Source organism: Rhodnius prolixus, unplaced genomic scaffold (genome assembly GCF_049639745.1).
Source record: "Rhodnius prolixus isolate KJV_2025 unplaced genomic scaffold, Rpr scaffold_2, whole genome shotgun sequence".
Lineage (NCBI taxonomy): Eukaryota > Metazoa > Arthropoda > Insecta > Hemiptera > Reduviidae > Rhodnius > Rhodnius prolixus.
This window is the reverse complement of record NW_027411592.1, coordinates 27847719-27875332: the sequence shown is the minus strand read 5'-3', so window position 1 is coordinate 27875332 and position 27614 is coordinate 27847719. Positions and strand designations below refer to the sequence as shown.

At 30.4% G+C, this 27614-nt stretch overlaps 3 protein-coding genes across 10 annotated transcripts in view; 1 reads left to right on the top strand and 2 right to left on the bottom strand.

Annotated features, from left to right (window-relative positions):
* Positions 1-2185: 2185 nt before the first annotated feature.
* LOC141449365 (uncharacterized) lies at positions 2186-14279 on the bottom strand. Of its 3 annotated transcripts, none has more exons than XM_074118751.1 (3): positions 14245-14279; positions 8954-9058; positions 2186-3067 (listed from the first exon to the last, which is right to left on the bottom strand). In XM_074118751.1, exons 2-3 carry the CDS (start codon positions 8957-8959, stop codon positions 2801-2803), a joined length of 273 nt encoding a protein of 90 aa, XP_073974852.1. In that variant the 5' UTR covers positions 8960-9058; positions 14245-14279; the 3' UTR covers positions 2186-2800. The 3 variants fall into 3 exon arrangements, with proteins under 3 accessions (XP_073974852.1, XP_073974850.1, XP_073974851.1); XM_074118749.1 differs by lacking the exons at positions 8954-9058; positions 14245-14279 and adding exons at positions 7522-7712; positions 7821-8003; XM_074118750.1 differs by lacking the exons at positions 8954-9058; positions 14245-14279 and adding an exon at positions 7025-7178.
* Pgm1 (phosphoglucose mutase 1) lies at positions 2913-26458 on the bottom strand. 5 transcript variants are annotated; one of them, XR_012455473.1, is made up of 14 exons: positions 25934-26458; positions 25570-25732; positions 24042-24160; positions 23809-23959; positions 22096-22286; positions 20689-20843; positions 19509-19619; positions 17950-18090; positions 16495-16678; positions 14228-14990; positions 9714-9886; positions 8954-9058; positions 8780-8883; positions 2913-3067 (listed from the first exon to the last, which is right to left on the bottom strand). XR_012455473.1 is itself a non-coding variant. In XM_074118731.1 (10 exons), the coding sequence occupies exons 1-10, from the start codon at positions 26288-26290 to the stop codon at positions 14766-14768; spliced, it is 1797 nt and encodes a 598-aa protein (XP_073974832.1). In that variant the 5' UTR covers positions 26291-26458; the 3' UTR covers positions 11413-14765. The 5 variants fall into 5 exon arrangements, 1 of the variants encoding a protein (XP_073974832.1); XR_012455474.1 differs by having other exon boundaries at positions 8847-9058; positions 9692-9886; XR_012455475.1 differs by lacking the exon at positions 9714-9886.
* A 71-nt stretch (positions 26459-26529) lies between these two features.
* Positions 26530-27614, top strand: part of LOC141449359 (sodium-coupled neutral amino acid transporter 9 homolog) — a 48000-nt gene continuing 46915 nt past the window's right edge. For both annotated transcript variants that reach the window (XM_074118734.1, XM_074118733.1), the window contains exon 1: positions 26530-26746. In XM_074118734.1, coding sequence (XP_073974835.1) covers positions 26682-26746 — 65 coding nt within the window. In that variant the 5' untranslated portion in view covers positions 26530-26681. The remainder of the gene's footprint in view (positions 26747-27614) is intronic.

Here is a 27614-nt window from a genome sequence, read left to right as displayed (position 1 = left end):
AACATTTGATCTTATCTGCATCCAAATCTTTTTTTAGTGCCGGCTTTTGGACAGTTTTCTCTCTACAGACAACACTTCCATCTACCGGGCACAATCTGAAAGACTTCTAAGAAGATAATATCAAGGGCAGTTAGAATTCAAACCTTGAATCTCCTTGTGAAAGTCAAGTGCACTAACCACTCGCTATCTGTTCCCTAATCTTACTTCACTACTTTAACTTTGCCTCTAATTATTGAAAGAAAATACATGTTAATTAAATAACCACCTTTAACTTGTTTCAAAAACGTTTAAAACTATCTTTAACATCATCTAATTACATAATTAACTCAATGTGTTTATGTTAATGCAAAAGTATCGGCTCCAAAATAATGATTGTTAATAATAAACAGTTCAATTATTTTAGCTTGTTCTTAGAACACAAAAGCAAACAATTTTGGCTCATTTTCTCTGGATTTTACTAAAGTAAAATTGAATCGTAATTAAGTAGTTGTTGCTTTCAAATGCACTTAAAAACTCTTGTGGAAAGAGGGGTAATTATCCATAATACTGCTGTCGCTTTTTTGATTCTATTATAAATAAAAAAGAAAACTTTAAAAATAATTCTAATAAACTTGTACTGTTATGAAAATAATAGTGTGAGAATGTAGAAGCACAATCTAAAGGGCAACGCCCTAAACCTATCACTTTGTCTAAAATGTTTGTAATTTGTTATATAAGAATTATAAACCTTAAAATATTGAAAATAAAACAAAAAAAAGAGTCCGAAAGTGGACATTGTAAAGATTGTTTCCTCTACTTTTCAATATTTTGTAATAGAGATAATCACGAAATTAAACATAATATTCTTCTAGAATAAACTTAATTCATGTAATTTTATGTCGTAAATTTTAATTAAAAATAATAGTACGGCCAGTCATTATTCGAATTGAGATCAACCATTGTTATTATAGTATAAGTATCTAGGAGCAAAGTTGATGGTAGAATGTGCAATGAATCTAATTGTAATAACAAAACTGCCGTATTTTAATTCCTAGTTGAATTACAGCGATTCAACGAAAAAAGAGCTGCTTTAAATCAGAGAAGCTACGCTTTGTTGAGAATTAACTTATTGAATTGGACACTCCATTATTACACATCTACGTCATGGCAGAGACGTATGCACTTTGTCAGGCTCTAAAGCTAGTAAAAGATAAGCATCATAAGAAATCGATAGTGTTGACAGATTCGTTAAATGCGATAATGGCTTTCCGGGGTTAAACTCTCGGCAGACCCAATGGTCCTTACTATTGAATTTTTGAACTAGATGTTCCTGGCCAAGGAGTGACTTTCGTCTGGTTTCAAGGTCACATAGATGTGTACGGCAATGAAAGAGCTGATCAGGCTGCTAAACTAGCTACCATTACTACTTCTGAAACGGTCATTCCTGTGCGTACTATTGATTTTAAGAAATAGAAATTGGCAAGTTCAGTGGGACATCACAAATGAAAAATTAAAAGACATAATGCCACCCGTGCTGAATTCAACGATCGATAATTATCCGCGGCACGAATCAGTGATTTTGACAAACTAAGAATTGGACAAGCACGTGTGACAGACATATGGGTACTTACTCAGGTGTCCTCTATGCCGAGAAAGGCTGTTGGAACGGTGTCATAACAACAGCGCTGTACTTAAAAAGGGTTCTCCTCAAATCAACAGGCTATTTACTATCTAAAAGATACAAATTTATACTGTCAAATATATGTTAGTAATTAGATTTGGGCGAATTAGGTCAGTTTAGCTATTTAAAAAAAAAAAATTATCGAATACTTTCGCTTTGTGTGAATGTTTAGAATGAATGACTTACATATAAGTGTGAATGTATTTATTAGTGAAATAATAATCTTAATTACCTACCAACCTCACCAAAACTCCGTCAAACTTGAATTTACCTAATTTTTAAATTATTTTCAATTTCTGAATTCCTAATTCTCAGCTTTTTGGCCGATTCTATTGCTGTTGCAACTGCAAAAGAGATCACCATGCGAAAGATGCTAATAGTTCTTGATTCGTAGAAGAAAGGGTATGGTCTAGATTCTTTGGTAAGATTGTTGCTTCAAGAGCTTTCCATTCCTGCCTCAGCATCTAACACTGCAAAGTGTATGAAAGCATAGGAAATTCTTTGACAAATAACAGACTTTCATGATTAAGTTGAAAAAGAATCTTTTATGTGAATTATTGTCCCATGAACACTCGCCAGAAAATCTATTACCACTTACATAATATTACCATTATATTACTTATTGTACAGTCAGATAAGTTTTTAAAGTACATTAAGTTTGTTATTTTTTTACTTATTTTATAATTTTTTTTTTTTTGCACATCGACTTCCTTCTCAAAATTTGAGCAACTAAAACCCTGTTTGGAGCATCTAATTAGCAAGTAGACTGCTCGAAATTTATCCTAGGTCTTATTTATTTATTTTTTACCTTGAGGGCCATCATAAATGGGTCACGAGAATTTCATTAAAGTTATTTCATCTCTCTCTCACTTAATTTTTATTTCTGTTAAAATTAATGACAAAATTTTTCTCTAGTGTCCTGTAACTTGGGAAATTTCATGTAAAATAAATACAATTAAAGAAATAAACATGTTGTAACATGTCTTTGCATAAAGAAATTAATTCCTCCTTTGTTCTTTGTACAGATTTAAATAAAAAATATAAAAGTGAGTAAAGAGGTAAATGTTGTAAACCATCTAACTCTTTAAAATTAAACACCATTTGATTAAAAGATTTTAACATCCATAACACTCATAAATTTCACTCAAAATTAAATCTCCTTACACCGTCAAATCTAAAACCGTATGCTGGAGAATTTACAGCATCCACTAGTGCAGGATGCCTATGTTGATAGAATGTTGCATGTCCATGGGCCGGCCTTGATGAACCATTTGGAAGACCATAAGCTTTTCTTGGATAAAACGGTTCAAACTTAGAATCTGCTGAAGGTAACACTGTGTCGAGTAGTTTATCATCTGGGTCGTAGCATAAAGTGTTTATCGCCAAAGTTAATATTACCAAAACTATCTGCAAACAAAAAGAGAGATTTCTACAAAATTTATTTTGTTGAATTAATTGAATTCTAAAACAACTTCAAAATAAATCAAATAAACGTCTTATTTTAATAAATAGGGAAAATTCTGGATTAATGCAAAAGGCTTTATAAAATTAACGTTTCAAGGGCGCCAATTCTTAAGGACCCAGGAACATTAGATCCCTGCATAAAAAATAAATGAAATGGCCGGGTCAATAACCCTAATATGGGGGACACATATTAATGAAAAGGCTATATCTAATGAAAATTTTGCAAACATTTTTTTAAGTAAACATTTTTATTTAAAAAAAAAATGTATTTTTTACAAGATATAGTTTTGTGGAAACAAATACAGTGTAAAACGTTTCTTTTGTTCAGAATGTTTCTCTTAATGATTACAAAAGCAGTCTGTTATATATGTATGTCAGCTTTGCTCAAGAAAGAATATAATAAGAATAAAATTGTTTGCATTTTGTTTTTATTACATATAATTCGTTGGTCAGTGTGCTATTTGCAGTTCTCAACAATCAAAGAAGAGTATTCATGAAGAAGAGATCCACGAAATATAACCAAAAGTGAATGTTTAATGGATTATTTATGCTCGTAAGTAAATTTTTTTAAGATTAGTGATTTTATGAACCAAATCATTAAAACTATTTAAGTAAAAGAAAAGTAAAGCCTTATTTTTCAATCGGGCTTTAATTTTCTGTTACTGTTAGAAATCTGGTGTGAACTTTTTAAATGTTTATTTTATTATTTATTATTATTTTATATATTTATTATTTTATTTATTTATTTGTTTAAGGGCTGGTGGGTAAAGGGCTGATTGTGTGGGTACCAAAACCGCAGAAAAAATATTGATGTATTTCAAGCAGTGGCAAAAACATATGAAATTACTTTGGTAGAAATGTTAAAAAGAAGGTCATCTTTTAAAATTATAAAGAATCCAAATTCATATGTCTTTTTATCTTAAAATTTCCAAAAATCATAAAAATCCAAAATCCAGTGGCATATAAACTCTCTAAAGAGACAAAGTATCAAAGTTTAAGAGTAACAAACGGTTTTACTGCCTGTAAAATACTCAAAAGAATTCGATATATAAGTAAATAGTTGTATACTTCTCTTTATTAACTTTTTTTATTTAGACTGTAAAAAAAAAATCTGGTATGACATTTTCTGCCTAATTTACTTTAAAAAATGTTCTTGAACCTATTTTTTCTGAAAAATTGCTGAAAGGCACAAAATTCATTCGGGAAAGTGGTAAAGTTCCGTTCAAGCGATTTCTTCAAGTTTGAAATTTTAATTACATATTTTTCGGAGGCAAAAGTGACTCTTTAAAAAAAGGCTTTACAGATTCTCATCTTATTTCCCAGAATTGCCTTAAGAAGTATTTTTCTGGAAGATATGTGAAATAAAGTTAAAGTGTCTACTCATATATCGATGAGCATACGTCTTTTAAAGGAAACAGTTGGAGCAGTTTTTGAGAAAATCCGATCCAAAAATGAATAACTGGCACTTCAGGTTAGCTGACTTTGTCCAAAAGCAGATTCCTTAGTAATGTTTCCTTATTAACGTTTCGAAATATCGTTTTTTTAAGTTGCTGGGATTTTCCATTTCACAAAACCATTTGTATTGTTTTGTGAACCGCTTTTCCGAACATCAGAGCGAATGTTACTGTTAAATTCAAAAATGAAAATCTACTCAACTGAAACATTCTAAATGAAAGTAAAAATCTGCGATTCATTCACAATAATTTCAGTTTAAAATAAAGAATTATTAATTTTAATATCAATAGCTTTATTTTTTAGACTATTACTATTAATTTATTGCTACAGTATTATTATAACACCATTACTATCTTAAAATAACATTGTTTATTTCCTTCGTAGGCAACTAAGGAAGTGCGTGTGTAACACTCGCTGGAGTGTGATTATATTCAGTACAGTTACAACCTGTAATCTGAGAGAAGAGATTAGCTGAGTGGTCAGCGTACTGGATTCCGACGCGAAGATTCGAATCCAGCATTGCACTGAAAAAAAAAAGCTCAGAGCGCCAATAACCTCAGATGTTGACGCTCCTTAAATTAAAAAAAAAAAAAAAAAATACCTATAAAATCTGAATATTAGTCAAATATGTTTAAAATGATAATAATAATATCGGGTGCACACTCACTTGACTTTCGTTTACCGCAATTTACGTGATTAAATTTTGTTGAAACTGAGAATTAGCTCTAAAAGGACATCTTAAAGCTATGCATGTTTACTTAAGAATAATATTTCTGCTGTACGGGAAAGATGAGATTAACGATAACTCAGGAAACGTTACAAACGAATTGATACATATGTTGTGTCCGTGTTCTAATGAATCTCAGTAGCAACTTCCTAGAAGATTATAGAAAATTTGAAAAATATTGCACTTTCGGTATGCTGACATTCTTTTTACTCAAAATTTTGTACTTAAATATTAGAACAGTATTGTAACTAAAATAACACTTTAGAGGAGAGCTTAAATTCATCCATAAAAACCCTGCATAAAGTTTCTTAGAGAACTGTTTCAAATAAATTTAACAGTCCCACATTTAACAGTGGTAGGGTGAATAGTTTTTTTTTCACAATTTTCTTTAACAATAAAGTCGGAACTATTTTCAAAAAATCGATAGAATTGAAAATCTCTTCAGTAAAATGAAATTTCCTGGTACATCCGCAATATTGACTTTAAAGCGAGAGAAAGTCAAAAAAGTCTGCTGGGCATACCCATACGACTTTTTCAACGGCAATTATTGCGAAAAGGTTTTTTGAAATTTAATTTACACGTCAAGTGGGCACTTCTGATAAGGTGAGATTTTTTTAAATTTGAGATTTTACTTATATAGTGAATTCTTATGATCGCTTTAAATTGGGATTGTACTGAAGTGGACATTAGAGGGATGCTTAAACCACCTCTCCTTCCAGAACTGTCTTGTAAAAAAGATTAGCTACGAAAATAAATCAAAATTAGTTTCTACAGGGGATTTACAACTACCTAAAATCTATGATGAGAATCAAGTCTTTTTTTATTGAATATTTAGAATAAAAATTGGTTTTAAATCATTTTGCAAATTTAAGCGCAATATAATTCACAATCTCATTTATTTTCTTATTCAAAAATGTTTTTGTTATTTTATTTTTATCTACTCGTATATTATGTTCCAAGTTTTCAAAAAATTGTTGTTATTCCTAAGCAACATTTTTAGTTGTTTTTGTATTTTTTAATTAATTGTTTTCATGTATGCTAATCAGATCCGTACCTCTTGTAACAGGTTTACACAATCTTTATACCATAAATAAATAAATAAATAAGTATAAATTATACTATATAGTATATACTTTTATGCAATAATTCAACTAGGTTTGGAGAAAATTAAGCCTTTTTTTTTAGAGAGAAAATCTGAAAATTCCTTTCAGTAAAGTGTCACTACCAATTGACCTATTTCGATCAAAAGCTATTCGACCTTTTGCATCTATTCAAATATCAAGTTTGAACTTTCCGCGATGTTCAGTTATTGATTCAAACAGCTCAAATTCACACCACGTGCACACAGATTGGTGAGAATGAGGGGGTGAGAGAGTAAGGGAAGAGGCCAATGAGCAAAAAAATATTCAGGAATCCTCCAAATGTTTCTAGAAAATTCTCAAAATCAAAGTGCTGCACGATCATTACTTGAGGTAATTATATTTCCTATCAATTATCAGAATAATTGTCAATGGGTATAAAGTAACAGTGGTGGACACTAACTGCGGTGCAGGAAAATAATTTGAGAATGCTTTCTCTATTTCTCTGTTGATAGCTTTAGTGTCACAGCAAAACAGAATAACCTTGGGTATCACCTTTCCAATTAATAAAAAATTAAATTTTGTGATTAAAAAGCTGAAAGTTTATTTAATAAATATTGAAGAGAAGAAAGTACTGACCATATGTGACATGTTGCAACAAGAATTAGGAGGTTTTGCGGTAGGTAGGAAGGCTAAAGCAGCACAAACGTGAACTGAACATACTTTCCCTCTTGTCTCTGTGTTTGTTATGTGTCCATGTTCAATGTTTTGTGTGTTTGCGCGCGTGTATCTGTCAGAAACATGGCACTCTTACTTCACAAGGACAATAGCAACTCTCGTTTCTCCCCTCTCATTCTCTCGTTTCGCTAGGATCTGTTAGCTTCAAAATGGTTACTTTTACATTTTATTTGTCAGTAAATTGTGTGTGAAACACTTTTCGTTTACGTCGAAACATTTTAGAAGGAGTTACGAGCGAAAGATTTTGGATTTTGAGTTTTCTATAGAAAATTTGTTTTGAGGTATCATAAAGAAATAGGTTTTTAAATAAAATTAGCTAACTGGAATTGTCAGTAATTGAACCGATTTACATATACATATATTCTGTCAGCCTTTTTTAAGATATATTGACCACTTACAGCGACTGATCGTAGATTTATGTATATTGATGCCATCAAGCAATGGAGCAGCAAATGGAGTATCATTATCAACACACATGACATTCACTCTACAGAAATGTACACGCCCGACAGTCTAGTTTAACCAACCACTGCTCCCATAGAAGACTGTGACTCGCCGCCTAGAAAACTCTACTAAAACAGCCGTCTCCCTTGAAATCCCCCACTAGATTAAAAAGACAATTCTAAAACAATTACTGAACGAAAAATAAAATGACAACCTCTACAACATGATATTAATACATTATTGATGTACTTACTATGTTTCAAACTTTATGCTAATCAGTGAGTGACCTTTTGTTACTGATATAAATAAACAAATACAAAAGTTTCACTGAACATTAGTACATTATTCTTTTACCACATCAAAAAACACCTTCACTACAACAGAAGATAGAATGAAGACTGACAAAGTAGCTTAGGTATGGCAACTAAACTGTCTCATGCTGGTGTGCCATCAATGGATAGCTTCTTCTCTCACACCATTCGTCTTGAGTACAATCGCAATTATTATATTTATAATTTAAGTTGCTTTTAATATAAGTTTTTAGAAAGTTTTTTGGATTTTTTTTGATATGGCTCCTAAGATTTTCTATTAACTTCATTTGATCATTATACACACGTTTATTTACAACTTTTATTTATATTTCCCCCCCAAAAAAATACTTCTTGACGCAGTTTGAGGTGTGGTGGGGTTAAGTTTCCCTATAAAAAGTGTCACTTAAATTGTTTTTTCAGGTTTTCAATAAAGCCAATTCACATTCTGTTAAATATAATCATTCCGTGATATACTAACATCCGAAACGTTTCGGATAAGCTTTGTCCATAGAGATGGATTGAAAACAAAGCAATATAAATACAAATTTATGCCTTAGATGTTTGTAAGTACTTTTGTCAATTTCTTGACTGGATGAGGCTATCAGTCAGCTACAATGTTAACAATAGTGTGAGATGAAAATAATGGGTCAATATTACCCAAACTGACTGATCGACCTGATGTCGGATGAAATTCCGAAACCGGTCAGGAGTACCAAAAACATGCGTGCCAGATATATGACGGATAAAATCAGCTAACCCAGCTATATTATGTATACTGTCAATATTATCAACTGAAATGGTTGGTGAAACTTGTGCTGAGAATAATTCATAAGGAGCTTTCTTGGACATCCAAATTGTACAAAAAACGCCAACAGCTAATAAAACCTCATGCCTGACTCACCAATTTGCTAGGTAAGGTTTCCTCACTTACTTGCTGATTGGCACTGCAACTTCTAGAAGGGCCTTACCAATAATCTGAAGTCACTCCTGGCGATTTAAGACCTCCTATGCGATGGATTTTTTTTTTAAATTCAGTTTTATTAGAATTTGTTTCTAATTTTTATTTTTTTCCTACATGCATAGCGTTTTCAAATAACCTAAGTAGGAAGATGTGTAATAACTATTTCCATAATAACCATAATGACAGGGTCCTCATCCAATTGTAATTGCCCACTTCTTTCTAGAAAAAAAAGAAAGGTTGTACTATCATTATTATGTCAAAATAATTATTCTAATAGCTGAATATTTTTTAATGAACATAATTACGTGATGTATAAGTAACATTTATAACATTAGAAATACAACATCATATTCAAATAAACTAAAATTTAGCTTAAAAAAAACTAAATAAAAAAAAACTGCAACCTCTTCTCTTAGTTCAGCAGTAAAACCTAATTTTGTAGGGTGATTTGGTACTAGTAATAGAAGAAGCGAATAAAAAAGGGAGCGTTTTAGCTATTTTTTTTTTCGCAAAAACGTTTTAGCTAATTTTTATTTAAATTAGATAAATCACCAACCGCATAAAAAGCTTCAAATTTGTTGTTAAAGTTATTTTAAGCTGTGAAAAATTATTTTACGACAGTTCTGAACTGCAAATTGCATTTGGCAAAAATTCCTAAATCGCGGAAAATCCCGAGTAATTTGTAGATTTCACACCAAATTTTGTACCTCACTTTCACTACCATTTTTTCAAAAAGAAATTAAATACAAATTGAATTTCGGGTGAAATCTACAATTTTCTCTAGCTAATGTTAATAATAATAGTAATAATAAAAACTCGTCTTATCTTTCTATAATCCTAAAAAGTAGAAACCTGTGTTCGTAGGCTGGGATACCTTCTTGGTTACTGTACTGTGATTTGCAATTTCTTTTGTGTATGCCTTCTACAAATTGCGTTTTAGCTTTGAGAGCACTCTTAATTTAATCCTGGGCGCAATAGATTCGGCTTAAATTCATTTTTAGTTGTAAACCCCAAGAAGAAACTCTTCCATCGTGGATGGATGTTTGGCTGCAATACATATCTAATCGTTATCAAGAGATAATTATGGGCGAAGTTATGTACCTCATTAGTTTAGCAAAAAATAACAAAACACTTGGAGATGAATTTTAATTGTTTAAAGGCTTTTGTAGAATTAGGTTTCGATATCTCATTGTATAATAAAATATTTGGTAGCGAAATAGTTTCGGATAGAAGGGAAATACAAAATAAATGCACTTGGTATTTGGATACCGTACTATTTTTCTTTACTTATTAATATTTTGGTTATGTTAGGTCAATACAGAATCTTTTCGGAAAATTTTTTTTAAAGCAGTCATGTCGCTCAACGTCAGCACCACTGGGTAATTTAAGAGTGATCATCGCAAAGAAATTATATATGAGTGTTTAGAAATTAGTTCTACAAATAAAATGCCCAAGTAATAAAGTATAAAAATGTAATTGTTACTCCTAGGGTAAGAAAAGGTTCACTTACAGTTTCACTGAGCTTTGAAAAACAGAGGAAAATTTCATTAGGTGTTACAGCAAAGAATATTCTGAGTAATATAGATCAGAATTAAAGGGCGATGTAGGAGAGTAACTTCAAACAATTTCTGAAAGAATATCTTATTGTTGATTGATTGATGAAATCAAATTTTTTTTTTTTAAGTTAAGACGCATAATAAGTATTAAAGACAATATACATCAATAAAACAAAGTTTATTGAACACAGAAGACAGGGAGAACACTGCCTGGAGACTGGCCCTAAGAATAAACTGGATCATATATGATCTAAGACCATATATGTTGATGCGCCTTAGAAAAGAAAAGGTATAAAATAAATTACTTAGTGATTAATACTTTTTTGTTTTAAATAAAGACAAAACCACCATTATATCTTCTTTATCTGTAGTAGATGAGTACAATTAGTACATTGCCTACATTCCGTTGCCACATTAACTTAATAAAACAAACGTTAATTGGAATTAAATAAATCTTAAAATCTATCTGAAAGTTAGGGCATTTATAATTAATAATTATCAGTAGAGCAATAATTAACTTTTTATTATTATTTTCATTTAAGGAGCGTCAAAATCTGAAGTCATTATGTCCGGAGCCTTTTTCAGTACAATGCATTCTTACCTAATGGATTTGTTTAATTCTGAGTTTCATTTATTTTTGTACTTTAACCCTCAAGCAGATTTTTGTTTGATCCTCCTGGTCTTTTCATGTATTCCCCCTCCTTTTTTATATGAAATAGGTATATAGCATTTAGTTCATAAATTATTTTTATTCGTAGCTTCTATTTTTTTTTTTTTATTAGTAGACATAATGGTTATATATAGGTAATTACCTTAGTATTATTAACCCAGCTATCATTTTATATGCTTACTAAAATTAGCTTATAATCCCCCAATTATGTCTTTCGAATAGATTAGGTCATCTGAGATGGAGGTTTTCGAAATATGCTTTAATTTTTAAATGAAATCACTAGCGGCCCTAAGAATGTAGCCTCAAGATGCCGGACTTAAGGTAAAAAGTAAAACAAACATACATCATTTTCTTCTATGAGAAGGAATTTATTTTGACTAAATTACATACAAAAATTATTACTTAAAATCTTCTATTCGAATATGCGAAGTATATAATTAAAAGTAGAATTTGTGACCTATTAACATCTAACAATAGAAACATAGAAATCTGATAGAAAAACCATTGCCTAAATCCTTATTTTAAAAAAAAAATACGCATACTCTCTAGAGAACAACCACGCAAAGAAATACAAACATTCCTCAAGAAAATATAATTTTTCCTACCCACCCAATTTTCATTCCATTTTTAACGGGTGGCAAGGTTTTTTTATTAATTTTTTTTTCTTTGTAATATTTATTTATTAGAAAAATTATAATCTAAACAGAGTCGGATTCATCGCTTGAACGTTTCACAACTCATATCTTGGCAGTCAGCGCTGGTCTGGAGGCCGATTGGCCCTAATCGCCGTCGTCGGTCCCGATATTATAATTATATAACTACAACCCCTACTTAACACTAGCTCCCCCGCCCCAGTACTTAGTGTTCCTCCAGAAACATTCCCTTCCTCTTATTCTTACTTATTAGTTAAGTAGTAATCTTACATTACTACAGGATTTCTATTTTAATTCCCTTTTTATCTTTTTTCTCTAGGGTAGGGAAGCATTTCCTTCTGAAAACACACAAAACCCTAAACAAATTTTCTAACCATTAAAATTTTGAACTCCCAACCATTTACTTTTATTTTATTTATTTTTATAATAATTTTAATGTACTTGTCAGGCAAGGGTAATCAATACCACCTTGAGACAACCTACAATTACTTTTGAAAAAGTAATTTTGTATCATCCCGCGCAAAAAACGTTTTAAAAATTTATAAAATGCCAACAATATAAATAGATTATAAAAAGTTGTAAGATGTAACAAAAATTAGAAATTACGAGGGGTAGTTCATAGATAATGACTTTTTCAATGATTGAGTAAAAATCGGAACAATTATAGATAATTATAGAGTGACGAAAAATTAAACATAGTATTTCTTGGCTTTCTTTGATGTTTTTTAACACATTTATTTGCAACTTATTTTTATGAAAGCGTGTGTGTGTGATTAAAATCTTTTAATTTATTTTAAAAAAGAAATAAAAGAGTGGTTTTCTCGAAAAGCATTTTTTGTTTTAATTTAACCTACAAATAACAAACATTTACAAAATATTTAATTCACTCTTTCCGAATACAAACACTAAAGAAACCGACTCATAATTTCGTTGCAATTATTTTTAAACGTTTCCATCCATACAGAATAAATGAGTTATAATAATTTCATAAATATATCTCTTGGTGTTGGGTTCACAATTTCAATAAAAATCTATTTTATGCTATAAAATAGATATAAATAATATATAAAAAGTTTCTTTTTTTTTTCTTTTCTTTTTTATAAAAAATTACAAAAGATATAAAATTGTGCACTCGTTATATACAATTAAGTAAATTCAATCACTTACATTCATTTTAAAATTTAATTTTCTCTAATATAACAATTTCCAAATTTATTTAAGTAAATTTGCCAAATTCTTTTATTGTTTTATTACGATTAGAATTGGATAAAGAGTATTTATTTAATTTTACTAATAACAATTACATTCTCATGTAAATACGTCTGAAGGTTACTTGTCTTTTCATAAAACCAGATCACTAACTTAAAATGGGCCTAATTCAGTCTTATTTAAAATGTTTACACAAAATCCTTCAGCTTTTAGTAATTCCCCAAATAAATAGTTTTTATTTGTTTTTATATATATTCAAGACGAAAAACCCTCAATTTGTGATTTTGTGTACAAATAAACCTTTAATTTATTTAGGAGGACCAAAATAAATAGTATAAATGATCGATTTTACAAATATAATACAAATAAAATATGTTATACAGTACTATCAACTATTATCTTTGCAGAACAAGCTATTGAATACATGGTTCCAAAACAGAGGGAAATTTCAAATAATTGAAATCTTCGTGTTCAAAGTAATATTTTATTAATGGTCCAAAAAACGCTAAGTAATCAACAAAGTAGGCCTAGAAAATCGTGGGCATAAATCGACACTGTGATGCACAATGAGGAGGGTTTCAAAAGGAATCAGGATTTCCTAAAAATACTAAAAATGATTAGAACATGTATTCGCAAATGCTTAAGCTAATCATGCATTTGGACAAGCGAGGAGGACGTTCATCTGATTGTGACGTGTTCAAGTCATGTTTAAATCTGTTGGGTTTAAAGCGTGAAGGGTTTCTGTATAATACCAGATCCATTTTAAACATCTTGTGGGAGCAACAAGCGTAGATGGGTACGCTATCAACCAAGCCAATCTATAACTTGCATGAGAAGAAGCATTTGTAAATATTAATTTCACCATAGAAGTAATTAAAATTAACAAGCAGAAGAATTCTAAAAATGAAATGCTTACGGATTGATTATCTACTAAGAAAATGGATGAATAGTCCATTAAGATTTGGGCACCTTAGCTTGTAGAAAAATCATAGGAATGCTGAAAATGAGGACTGCAGACTAATGAAAACTTTCAGAACTATAAGATTTGCTGATTATAAGCTTTTAATGTTTCTAGGAGAAAGGCCCTTTAGGTTTGTTTCCCCTGTTTAATATAAAACTTTTTCTTATAATAATATTTAGATCTAAACAACAAAAGCCTAAGAACAATTTTTCCGTTTCTTTCTAATTATGATCAGGTCGAAATATTTCCAAGGTATTTTCAAGTGAACATATCAAAAAATTCTAAGCAAAAAAAAAAGATAAATACTGCATAATTGTCATTATTTCAAAATTTATTTACTTTTTACTATCTCTTACTATTGGTTTGTGATGTGGCGACAGTTGGTTTATCTCTTCCCGTACATTCTTTGCTTTGTCCTCATTAGTTGATTGCACTTTAGAATGATTCCAAAAAGTACCGTTTTTTCCCCTGAATTTATACAAAGAATTTTTTTAGACGTAACCTCCAGGCTCACTGTTATTATTACAATTTTCCTTTATTACTTGTTCTAAAACTTACTAATAATGAAAAAGGATAATTTTTCATTAATAACGAACAATTTAAAGTTTAACGTTTATATATGATAACAAGTATATATATGCATATTTACATGGATGGTTTGTGAGTACTGAAGAACACCTGATTTAATATATGTATTTGAGCCATTAAAATGGCAGGATTTCCTTTTTTAATTGAATAAAATACAATTTATGTGAAAAATTATTAACGTTATGTATATATTAATTAATAATGTATAAATATTATTAATACACATTTACACTATGTAATAACTACAAATAATTATATTATTTTTATTACATGAATTTATTTATTGTTTTTATGTGATGACAGTTGGATGTTCTCTGCCAGTATATTCTTTGATTTTAGCCAAATTTATACCAATTTCGTAAAGGCTTTTGAGAGTAACGTCTCTAGGAACAAGCACTTTATTTGGGTCTTTTTCGTAACCCTCGAGGTAGAGTCGTATTGTTGCACCAGAACTTCCAGTACCGCTCAAACGGTAAACTATTCTTGAGCCATCGGTCATCAATACTCGTAAACCCTAATAACAAAATATTAGTGGCATTAAAGCATATTTTCTAAGATAAGAGACTTACTGAAAGAATATCTTATTATATGTCAGCTTTGTCTCCAAATCATAACCTTTATAAAAGTACTAGAGGCAAATTCTAACAGCTTAGAAATGGTGCAGAACTTAACATTATCTCTGTAATCAAGTATTATAAAATAAAATAATTGGACTTCCAAAAGAAATATTCAAACATAAATTCTTAATTGAAGTCTTACGAGTTCGACGCATGGATAGGAGCTGAATGAATATGAAAAGTAAAAAGGCAGTATTTTCAACTTAACAAATGTGAGGGGCTGGAGGACAGGACCTTGTAACGATGCTTGAACGTGATTATCATAGCCGTTAATATCTGTATCCACTTTCCAAAAATAAGCGATTTCACAATTTTTTTAAACAATAAAACCGTTTCGTTCAAGCTGGAAATCGACCAAGCGACACCAATTCCACCAGCTGATCACAAGTTATTGAGAAAACGATGGTCATTTGGTCTGTTCGAATTTGTAGTTATTCCGTTTGAAGGATGATGCTTCATAGTCATTATAGCGATTCATTAATAAAATTCTAGGACATCTTACCTTCTGCTTCACATACTTCATTTAGAAAGCTATTATTTCTGTTATTTACTTGAAGTAAATAATTAGTTATATCCACAGACCCTGTAGATTAGCTGATCTCCTGTTATTTACACTCAAAACAAATGTATACTCACGACAAATGCTACATTTAGAACTATCTCACATTTTTCAACAGATCTCAAATACGTAAGAGGTAAAAAAAATATAACGGCGCAAAACACAGTCCCTTTGCCCTTGGAAATAAGAATTGTGGCTTTTGGATTCGAACACATACATGCAATTCCACACTCAACACTCAATCCTATTTGATATCCCGTCAGATAACTCCGGCACTCTCAAAATGCAACACATAATCGTTTCAAATGTAGTAAGTAAAACTTAAGAAACTTCTGTTTTACATTACATTTTATATAGTTTTGTCATAATTAGTAGTGCTTCATATACCTCTAAAACGAAAGAAATCATTAATCCAACCTTCTTTCAACGACATTAATATAGTTGACTAGAAAGCATAAATATATAGTAGTTAAAAGCGATACTAAATAAAGTAACTCGCAATTTACATTGCATTGTTAAATATATTCTTAGTGTAAAGTTATACAGGATCAATAAGTTGCATTATGATTAGGTAAAGTGGCTAAATTAACTAAATATTACAATTTAATATTTATATAATATAATATAAATAATAAAAAATATAAAGAAAAAACTAATTTGCTGAAATAATCCCACAATTTCCACCAATTTTATTTCTTTTCAATATTAATGTAATGTAAAAGAAACATCTTACACCTATTTCACTTCAAATAGGTAAATTAGATATGTTTATGCAATGCTTATGAATTTAGAATTAACATAAATACGTACATTTTATTTTAGTATCAATAAATGTACATTACCTGGTTCGTTGTTACACTTTCATCTGTAGGATCGGTATATGAGAAATTATCTGCAGTTTCTACAGTATAAATATCAGGTGCTTTACCAAGTTTAGTGCCGATAAAACTAGGCTTTGTTATTGTTTCTTCCAAAACAGACATCATTTTCTTAGCGTCTTCGGAATCTACGTTTTCGTAATCGTACCTGAACAAAATCGTACATAAAAACAAGCTTAAAAGCATTCGTACAATATAGTTAGTTTTTAATTAAAAATCACTTAATAATTATGAACTAAATTTTTAGCAATGTAATAAAAAAAATATATTTATTAGTAACTCGACTTTCTTTGCTGAATTTCACCACTAGCTAACAAATATTGTTTAACCTCGGAATTCAGTAATCATGTGTTCCATTCTTTAATATTAAAAATTTGCAGCAGCAGTATTACAAACTGAAGTTAAAATTTAAGTGAAAGCTAATTAATAAAAAGCACTACCCATTTCGTTCATCAAAATGATGTGACATATAGAGGCCTGGCAAGTGTCTCTCCTACTGGAGAAAATATTAATCCATATTCAAGGACAAGTTTCCAGATTAAAGTGGATGTGGATTTAGATAATTACTCAGAGTAAAGTAATGAAAAGTAAAGAACTTTGTGAAAATAAATTCCATTCAATTGACAGTCAATAAATGTAAGAATGAGATTTGATTAAGATTTTCCCGCCCAAATTACAAGTTTCCCGAATCAAAAACAAAGAGTAGAAAGAGAATTGGTACGCGAGTCTTTAAATAATAATATAACGCCTTTAAATTTTACTGAAAATAATTTCGCATTGATCAATAATCTATGTTTAAAGCGCTCGAGATTTTACTTCTACAAGATGGTACTTAATTGATATAATGATAGCTAACGATTTTTTTTTTTTTTTTTCATTAAAACGTTTATAATTTCAAGAAAAACATTGTAATTGACTAGTCAAAACCGTCAAATGTACTATGCATGTGCACTAGTTAGTTAATGCAATTATTTTTTAGTAAATTTTTAGTAAAACATATGAATTTATTGGAGCAAGGAGCTTTTTTCGGGGCCCTGCCGGTCTTCGGACAATGAACTTTCGTTACAAAATCCATCAATGAACAGTGTGCTGTAAGAGGCTTCTAGCAAGAGAAAGTCTAAGGGCTGCTGACTTGAGAACTCGAGATAGGAATCCACTGTGCCAACTACTGACCCAATTTTTCCACAAATAAATATTCATGTATGTATTTTTTTTTGGAGACACTAAAAAATTAAGGTGAGCTATTGGATTGTTTATGAATCCAAATATATTACCAGAGAACAAATCCAAATAATTACAGTATAAATTTGAAGATTAGTAAATAGTCACGTGTCAAAAGAAATAAAACAGTTCGAGGCCATGTTTTCTATCACCTTTTCTTCTTCGAATAATTTAATTAAAATATTATGTAAAACTCACCTAAAAGTGTAGTTGCGCCCGTACTTTTTCCAATGCTCTATAATAATTTCATCCAGTGGTTTTTTTAAATGAGCTATTACAGAGAGCCATGCCAATGCGGCCCAAATTCCATCCTTCTCACGAATATGGTCTGAGCCTGTACTGTGAAAATTTATTATCACTATTTAACAGTTTACACATATAACTGTTTATATATATGTAAACATTCTTTAAAGACTAAGCAATTTTTTTACCCAGGCTGCATGATTCTAAATATATGCTGTTTGGGTAGAGAAATTACTTCGTCTTTGAAGAATGCGAAAATACAATTAATTCATAAACATTTGGATTCATAATTTGAAATTCAGACCTATTGATTTTACCCATAATAGGCTTAAGTAATTATAATAGATGGTTAAAATAAGATGAACAATTTTATATGAAAGGCGAATTTAACAGCTATTACTGTTAGCGCTAATAATATCACATTACCTATTTAATGATAGCTGTAAATAGTAACTATATTTGGACGGAAAGCCCGCCTGAAAAACAGGCACTACTAAACAATAAACATGTTAAGGATGAAAACTGCAGATAAGAATGGACTGCTGCGGACAATTAGTCTATCAGCAGTGAGTTGTGGAGGTTTGGGAATCCGAGGAGTAGAAAACCTAAAGAGCCTGCATTCTCAAAAGGATTTTTGGCTTGCAGGTCTGCTACGCCATCACTGAGATAATCAACCCTAACTTCTTTAAATAATAATGAGCACAATCTTAATTTTTAAATGTAAAGTACAATATTCAGTTTAATAGAAAGATTAACGAATAATCATGCCCAGGACAGTTTCCACCCACCAAAAAAAAATTACTTCGCCGTACTGAAGGCTGTCCCTAATCTTATTTGAACCAACAAATTACTAGTTTCTATTATTTATGCGATTACCGTGAACTATTAGAAGCTTGGTCAGTGAATACTTGTACTGTGTGTAATACGCATTATTTTTGTAAAAAAATTAGTATTTAAAAAAATGGATACCTTGAAAACTATTGAGATGAAGTAGCATTCGAGTTGAAGATAAGCATTAGCCCAAAGCAAATTGGAGAGCTAGAGCCGAGTCCTACTCAGATTGTAAATAATGATAATGAAAGATCAGCGAATAAATGAACTTTGAGGTGTTGGCTAATTAAAGAGAGTTCTAAATATTTCATATTTTACGTTGCCTGTTATATTTTATTGTAGTAAAAAATTTTACGAGAGAATAAAAGATATTATAACGAAATCGTGGAATCAGATGTTAGAAAACGGATGAACTGAAAACACTGAAAATCTTATTTAGGTACACTGTTTATAAAAAAGAGGATTCTTAATCAATGAAGGAAAAATTGGAAATAGAATAATAAAAAAATATTTCTGAGTTATAAGAGATTGTAAATTAATTTTTCCTATTTCTCGAATTCAAAAAAAATCTGCGCATTTGATACAGATAATTCTACAGAAAACTATCAAATTATTTTAAAAAATTAATATAAATAAAAAATCTTATTCTTAAACGCAGCATTAATTAATAAAATAATCATTACCCAAAGCTTTCTTCTCCACATAAAGATACTTTATCTGAATCTAATAAATTGCCAAAAAATTTCCAGCCTGTCGGTGTTTCATAGGTAGGGATGTTTAAAGCCTCTCCAACTCTATAAGCAGACAAATGATGAGATTATTCAATTGATTCGTGCATTACAACAAGATATGTAATATTAATTCGAAGATCAAATTTAGTTATTTAGATAATGAAGAGCATTCTGATATATCAACTGTAAATTGATGTAAATTTTGTCTTCAACATGATGTGAATACTTTTTTGCAATATTTTTTGTTATATTTTGCTGCACTGTAATTTACAGCAAAATCACTTAAAGTTATTATAAACAAATAATTGAGTCATTAATTGAGCTGTAAAAAAAAACGCACACAATTAACAATAAGTAAGTTAATAACCCTGTAGGAAGAAAGAATAAAACCGATTTCAGTAATTTTTTTTTTATTTTGGCCGAGCTTTCGACCTAGATACTAGGTCATCTTCAGAGCTTTTGTTATTGACAAATTACAATATTTTTTAAAATTGTTATTATAAGTTTAGTGTGTCATCTGTCCTGTCTGCTAAATAACTAAAAAAGACTAAAATTGGCATTAGTATTTCTTCCTTCTGGATTAATGAATCAGTCACAGAGAACAATTAACAATTCTTCTAAGTAACTAATACTAACTTCTCAGTTATTAATAACAAGAAAATAATCCCCGAGTATAAAAATAAATTATAATGTATTACTGTAGTACTTTCCCATTAGTTACTTTAAATAAACATTATTATTATGGTTACTTGGCGGATACCATACGAAAGAAAAGATCAGGAACTACACTACTTTTCACTATAAAGAAACCTAAGCCATTAAAGCGGATGATCCAATTTTTAGTGAAGATAGTCTTCACCATAAATGGGAACAATGGCATTGTGGCAAAAACTCAGCAACTGATAACTGAAATGTAATTAAAAGTGTTGGGAGACTTTTGGTTTATTTTTCAACTTTTTGAACAAAACAAATTTTTGGTTTAAGTAGATAAGAAATTTATTTTTAAACTAACCAAGACAAATGTCGAATTATTTACTAGCCATTACTAACAATTTGAAATTTTACATTTATTTTTCTATTTTTTCCCCAATGAATAAATACTTTTATTATTAATATGTATTTTTTACATTACCTGTCTACTGCTGCGGCAGTTGGCATACTACGTGCAAAACCTTTGATAGTGTTCTTCTTGAAGTAAGGAATACAGCTAAGATTCGCAGCTAAAACTGCTAATGAATCGCTTGGTGTCACAAAAAAAGCTTTAGGCCCAAGTATCATATTTCTATCCTAATTAAAATGGAGTACCAATTATTAGAATAAGGATAATAATAAAAAAAAACGTAAATTTAGAAATTAAACCAAGGTAAGATTCAGTCTCACACCAAGTGTAGTATTAAGGTGAAACATCTACGTTTTACTCCCCTATTATACCGCGACTGACTTCATACTTGTCTACCAAATGATTCGTCTCGCTTGGCAAAAAGATAACGGGATTAAAAAGGACCTAGCTATTAGATTTATTCTTTCACTACTATAAGAAAGGCTATAACAACGCAACTTAAATTAATGAACTAGAAGTGGAGTGCTAAGTGCAAAAGACTGAGTACTATTTCCAAAAAAAAAAAGTGGTGATAAGAATCAGGAAAAAATTGGACCAGGGCTCTTCTCCTTTACGTAGATTCTTCACTCTTGAGAGCATCAGTAGAAGCGGATCCCTACACCAGCAGTAGACAATTTCAGGAGAATGAGATTGTCCCACTCGAATATATGAAAAGAAAAGGTAATAATGGTACCCAGAAACTTAAAAACCATTCCACCCCAATTAGTCGAGCATCTGCTTGAAGTCAGTTAACACATATCAAATTCCTAAAGATTTTCATTTCATCGAATGTTACTTGCAATAAAAAATGACTTTATTGCAACGACCTGACAAACAAAAACAGTATATTTGATTAGTTTAACCATCTGTACTCTCCAATGAGAAGGATATGAGAAAAAGTGATGCTGTGTGAAGGTCAAGCTATAGGCCTCAGTCTCTTTGAGCTGGTTGCATCCTGCGATTTCTTCCAAACTCTACTCTTGGAGATTGGTTTGGGTGTACACAATACGACGAATTGGAAATATTCATTATTCACTTTCCTCTGCAAAGCAGCAAACTATATCATAAACTATGAGTAATAAAACAATAGTTGGGGGAAGAATTGTGGCTATGAACCATATATAAAGGAGGGTCCCAATTCAAAACCCACGAATAAATTGTTTTCTCAGAAAAAGTAAGTTAGTATGTACATCGGTTCTGCCTAATTTCATAGTTCGGCGTTAAGATACTACGAAAAAATTAATATTTTTCTCTTAAGACAATAGATTCTTTAAGCCTTCTGCTTTATTGAAAAAATGGTGCAATTTCAAAGGTAAAATTATTTTTTTATTTTTTTTAATGAATCGTCGGCTAGAACGTCAACTAATTTTCTTCCTGAACAACCTCATCAACAAGCATTACAACAGAAATAGTTTACATTACATGTTCTAAATTACTTACCCCATCACCATCAAATGCTGCCCCAAAGTCAAGATTCCCTGCTGACAATTTCTCAACAAGTTCTTTTGCGTAGGTTAAATTAGGATCCGGATGACTACCAGCAAAATCTTCTAAAGGAATTTTATTAATTACACTTCCACTTTGAGCTCCTAATTGTTTTTCAAATATTTCTATGGCATAAGGTCCTGTAACTGAAAATGGCATCATCTCTTTACTTTAATTAATGAAAAAAATAATTAAGTGCAATGAAAAGTGACTTTTAGCAAACATAATTTACTGTCAGTCATTCATTTCAAGAATTCTACCTACTGTTCCAAAACTCAGCACTAGTCCTGCATATCCAGCCGACAAAATTACTTTCAAGGAGCTCACCCGCATACTTCCAAGCTGAATTATCCAATTATCGTTCTTTACAATATACTAACATCCTTGAATCCCTCTCCACAGATGATAATAGTCTTAGGAGAGCCACAAAAAAGCTTCTTTTCCCACTCCTCTCCGTCATCCTAATGGGTCCGTGGGCCAGATCTGATGAGAAAAAGTCTGCCCTGTTTGCAAATCCCCTCCAGGAAACCTTCACACCCTGTCTTTCCATGCAACCCCTCAGTAACAACATAATAGAATTCCTAGTTGTCCCTCTTCCTCCTAAACTCTTATTTCCTTCTGAGGTCAAATATCTTATCCAACACTCTTCTCTCAAAAAAAGTGCAGAATATGACCTCATAAACGGCATACACTTCGACATCTCTCTAAGAATGCCATAATGTACATTAAACTAATATAAAATTCAATTCTCCGGACCTACCCATTTCCCCATTCAAAAGAAATTCTCCATCATAAAAATGATTCCTAACCCAACAAGCCTCTCAATGACCAAGTCATACAGACCTATAAGCTGACTTCCCATCCTAATAGGTTGAAATGGTAATACCCAAGCGAAATCACAAAATGCTACTGCAATAATAAAATCCGGCAATAAATGCGGAATTTGAGCTATATTTGCACATCAACGTCCCTTTGACAAACAATTTGTGCATTTCATTAAACTAGAGCGCAAGTTCTTGAGACATCTTCGTTCTGTTTTCTAAAGTTCTATATATTGCTAACGGGCAAACCTGCTGTAAACGAAAATGTATATTTGGTTCTTAGGACGCGCAGATATGGAATCTCTCTAAAGTGTCATGTCAGAAGAATGTACCGAGTATTGTTTGCAAAATTATATATTTAATATAATATATAATTATAAATTAATTAATAAATAAAAATATATTAATTTACAATAGAGCAGGTTGGTGAATCTTTCACAACAAATTCATTTTTACTTGTCCAAACCAGTCATCTCTAATTTCCGACTTGAACCACAATAAGTTTCCGTACAATTTTTTTCTAATTAGTGATAAATACTTAGTCTTTAAAGGAATATTTTTACAATCTCTTACTTGGCAGGGAAGAGTATATTGTCATGTCAAATTTCTATGTGGAGCTTCACAGGAAATATTATAATAATACAATTATTCTCTTTAAGGCAGTTCGGAGTGATAGGTGGGGAGGATACTCTTTCCGTAACGATGTTTCAGTGCTATGCAAACGTTATACGAGCAATTTAAGTGCTATGAGTATTCACACTAAATTTTAATTACAAAATTATTGTAAATCTCACTAGATGTAAAAATGAAATAAAATTATAGTAGGCTGTATAAAATTAAAATATACCTCCATGCATAGAATCAATGAGAATTTTAAAAGATTTTTTTTTCTCAGTAATTACTTGCTCTAGTTCCGCAAAATCAAAAATTTCTTTCATAAGACTGACATAATCTTTAACTGGATCTATAACTTCTACTTCTGTAACTGTGTTTCCAACCTATAAATGTTCATTTTTAGATTACTTAGTTGTAATAAATTAGGTTAACATTTTTTTATTTTATTTTATTTATAATAGTAACCTTAAATGTGCTAATGCCCTCCTTTTCTAAATCGCATATCAAATTTTTTACAATATGATATTCCTTCAAATTTTTTGACAGTTTAAAAATATTGCTTGTGACATTTGTAGGTGCTGCTCCTGAAAACAAAAAAATTAAATAAATAAAATTTAGAACCTAAAAAATATAAACGCAAATAAATATTTATCAAATATAAATCTTTATTTTAAAAAATTTGTTTGCTATGAAAAAGACTTCATAAACAATCCGCCAGAAGCGCAGTTTCTATAAGTGAATTTAAACATTGAGAAAATATACTGAATATGACATTAAAGAAATTTTACTCATTTTTGTTAATATTACCAACTATTTTTACACTAACTCACCATTAATTAATTTTTAAAGAGCGTAAAACAATAAATTTTACATTTAAAAAAAAATTTGAGTGTAACATCCATTGGTCTTATTAAATATGAGTAAATGAATATTAGCCGAATTCATTGTATTCTTGCAACTCACTTAAATATGAAAGAGTGAATGGGTTAATGGGAGCTGGAGTTTGCCAAAGAGTTCGCCCAAATTCAAGTACTGGCACACTCCACTTCGAGTTCATTACATAGTTTGTTGGGGTGTCTGTAATTGTTTCGTGTACTGTGTGCCAAAAGCGCAGGATTTTTCTACTGGGCTAAATAAATGATACAGGATTTTTACAAATATATGAATTGTAATTTCTGAAAAAGGCAACTTTTAAAATTACAGACTTGTCTGTGCTAATTACTTTTTGGCCACTACGTGAAGATGATTATGAAGCTGCTTATGTTTGATAGAGATTACTTTCCGGGATTAATAAAAGTTTTTTGCAGCACATTCCATTTTTTTTGTGATATCTTAAAAACTTTCTTCTTGGGCGATGCCCTTAAACAAGTGATGGTTATTGTATTATTTTTTTATGACATTTCCATGTGATTGCCTAAGTTATCATTATTGATATTTTTGAATTACCAATGGGGTATTTTTTTTTAATTTAAGGCGCTTCAACATATGAAGGCACTGGTACTTGGAACCTTTTTCAGAGTCCTGCCGGCTTCCTGACAGACAGTAATCTCCAAGAACCTTCTAGATACCTGGTTACGCATCCCCGTATCATTTATGTATTAAGGTAAACTAACGATACTCCGGTTTGTCGGCACTTAAAATTTAATTAGGCTTAGCATATGCTTTTAAATGTTAATAAAAATCTATATAAATTGTATAGAAAAATAGCTTGGAAACTAAATTAATAAGTAAAAACTAATAACAAATTTCAGCAGAAATACTATAAATTTTTCGGGCCTGAAGTTATGATGTTCTAACAATTATGTAACAACTTTTACTTTGAACAGTCTTATTTTCAAACTGGCAAATAATGAAATATTTATTTTAAAGCTTAAGATAAGCCTTTTTGAAAACTTATAAGTTTTGAAGTAATCTACTTTTACATAAATAATAAAAAGTTATTGGTTAGCAGTATCTTTACTACTAATTAGAGTAATAATAAGTGTAAATATACCTCCATTTGAAATATTAAATTTAATTCCAAAATCTTCAGTAGGACCTCCTGGGTTATGACTAGCAGTCAACAGAATACCACCAGTGGCTTTGTTTTTTCTAATTAAATGTGAAGCAGCAGGTGTGGACAAAATTCCATTCAATCCAACATAAACTTTACCCACCTGTACAAACAAAAAATATATTTTAAAATCATGAAAAAAAAATCTTAATCGCTTTTCTATTATCCCCTCCAACAAAAATATATATTAATATAGGGATGTAATTTAAAAGATGATGACCCGCTCTTTGATAAGGTCATTGATAAGATTATTTTAAGTATTACAAACAAAATGATAATTTTATGTTGATTAAAATCATCTTACCCCATTTGCTGCACATATTTTTATAATTAATTCGGCTGCTTCTTTAACGTAATAACGACCGTCACCTCCTACTACTAACTTGCTTCCTACTAATTCCGGTCCAAGCGAATTTAAAATACTTTGGATAAATGATTCTGTGTAATGATTTTGTTTAAAAATTTTGACTTTTCTCCTTAGACCACTGGTACCTGGTTCTTGATCTCGAAAAGAAGGTGAAAAAGTAATTATTTCCGGCTTTAAAGTCATATTAACTTTACTACCAATTGCATGTAACTGTACACGGCTAGACGGAGCAAGCAACTGACGTTGCCAGCTTAGGAACGGTAGTCTAACACATGCTGATAGTAATGAACGCATGCGTAGACAGGTAAACTTTTAGAGGGAAATCTCAAATATTTAACTCATTCGTTTTAAATGAACCACTTTAAATTTGTACTTGCTTATTTTTTATTATTTTCTTAGGTAAAATAAACTTGTTTTTCAGACTTATATTGAACACTTAATCAATAATACAAACTTAACTTCTTTTACATTTCAATGAATCATAATCAACTAGAATTGAAGTTGGAAAATCGTAACATCAATGTCAACAAAACGAAGCTGGCCATGATCAAATCAGTTGGAGTGGGGGAAGCATGTTTCTTATTACTATTACATAACTGAGGAAGTAACGGCGCGAGCCAGTCTTAAAAGTTCAAGTAAGAGTCGTGTTCAATCATAAACAGAAAGAAACTATTTTTTTTAAATAATGACTGTTTGCAGTGAAACGAAACCTTTACTACTTAAAAATGTCAGCAGAAGGGCAAGCTTGTGGTGAGTAAATTTTTGCAAGTAAATAAAAAATATAACTATTTAATTTTTAATCATCTGTTCACAAATGTTTCCCCGAAACAACAATAATCTTGATCGGCTATCAACAGTCCATCTGAAAGAAACTTTCACAGAAATAAATAAGCATTCATTGGAATCAATATATTTTTTAAGTAAAATATTTTTGTATTAAATAAACTTTCTTTGCAATTGAATTAAAGAACGCTGATTCTTCTGGCCACCAATTTTAAGTACTGTTTTTGTTAATTTTTCTATTTACTCTTATCGTTTAGACACTAGGTAATATTCAAAAGTGTTAATTGAATTTTACTGTACAGTATTTAATATTTCCTGTTCATGAACTATATTAGGTATATACTTATGTAGATGCACTTTTACTATCTTTTATTACTTTTAACAAAAATGCAGAGATGTATTTATCTCATGTTTCATGACAACTCATTTTTATAAAATATTAATGAGTAAAAAACATTCCAGAAACTATCTTGTAAAGACTTTACGTTGAAAAAATAATATTTCGATGTAAAATCGAACAAAAACGATAAAGGTTTTTGAATCCAGAATAATAACAGGATTCTTTAATTTAATATCAATAATCTTTTATTTTTGAGTTGAATAACGCAGTTAGTTTGGTCCGAAAATAAATAAACGCATTTTTGCAAGAATTTTTAAAATCATTAACTTTTCACACTTTACATTTGTATTTTGAATTCTCAATGTGCTTACATGGGCTGGTTTGTAACACGATTTAGTGATTAATCTTAATGGCAAAAAGTTGAAATATGGGTTATATTCTTTCCAATTTATATTTTTGAATTAGTGACAATATTTTTATTACTTAAGATATTAA

Excerpts from the sequence above, each read along its gene's own strand:
- LOC141449365 (XM_074118749.1), bottom strand. The coding sequence starts at position 7,605 with ATGTCATGTGTGTTGATAATGATACTCCATTTGCTGCTCCATTGCTTG. Across the intron at positions 3,068-7,521 it reads TAAATCTACGATCAGTCGCT|ATAGTTTTGGTAATATTAAC; the intron begins GTAAGTGGTCAA and ends TTTTGTTTGCAG.
- Pgm1 (XM_074118731.1), bottom strand. The coding sequence starts at position 26,290 with ATGCGTTCATTACTATCAGCATGTGTTAGACTACCGTTCCTAAGCTGG. Across the intron at positions 25,733-25,933 it reads AAATATGTGCAGCAAATGGG|GTGGGTAAAGTTTATGTTGG; the intron begins GTAAGATGATTT and ends TTGTTTGTACAG. Across the intron at positions 22,287-23,808 it reads CATTGATTCTATGCATGGAG|TTACAGGACCTTATGCCATA; the intron begins GTATATTTTAAT and ends TGCCATTTTCAG.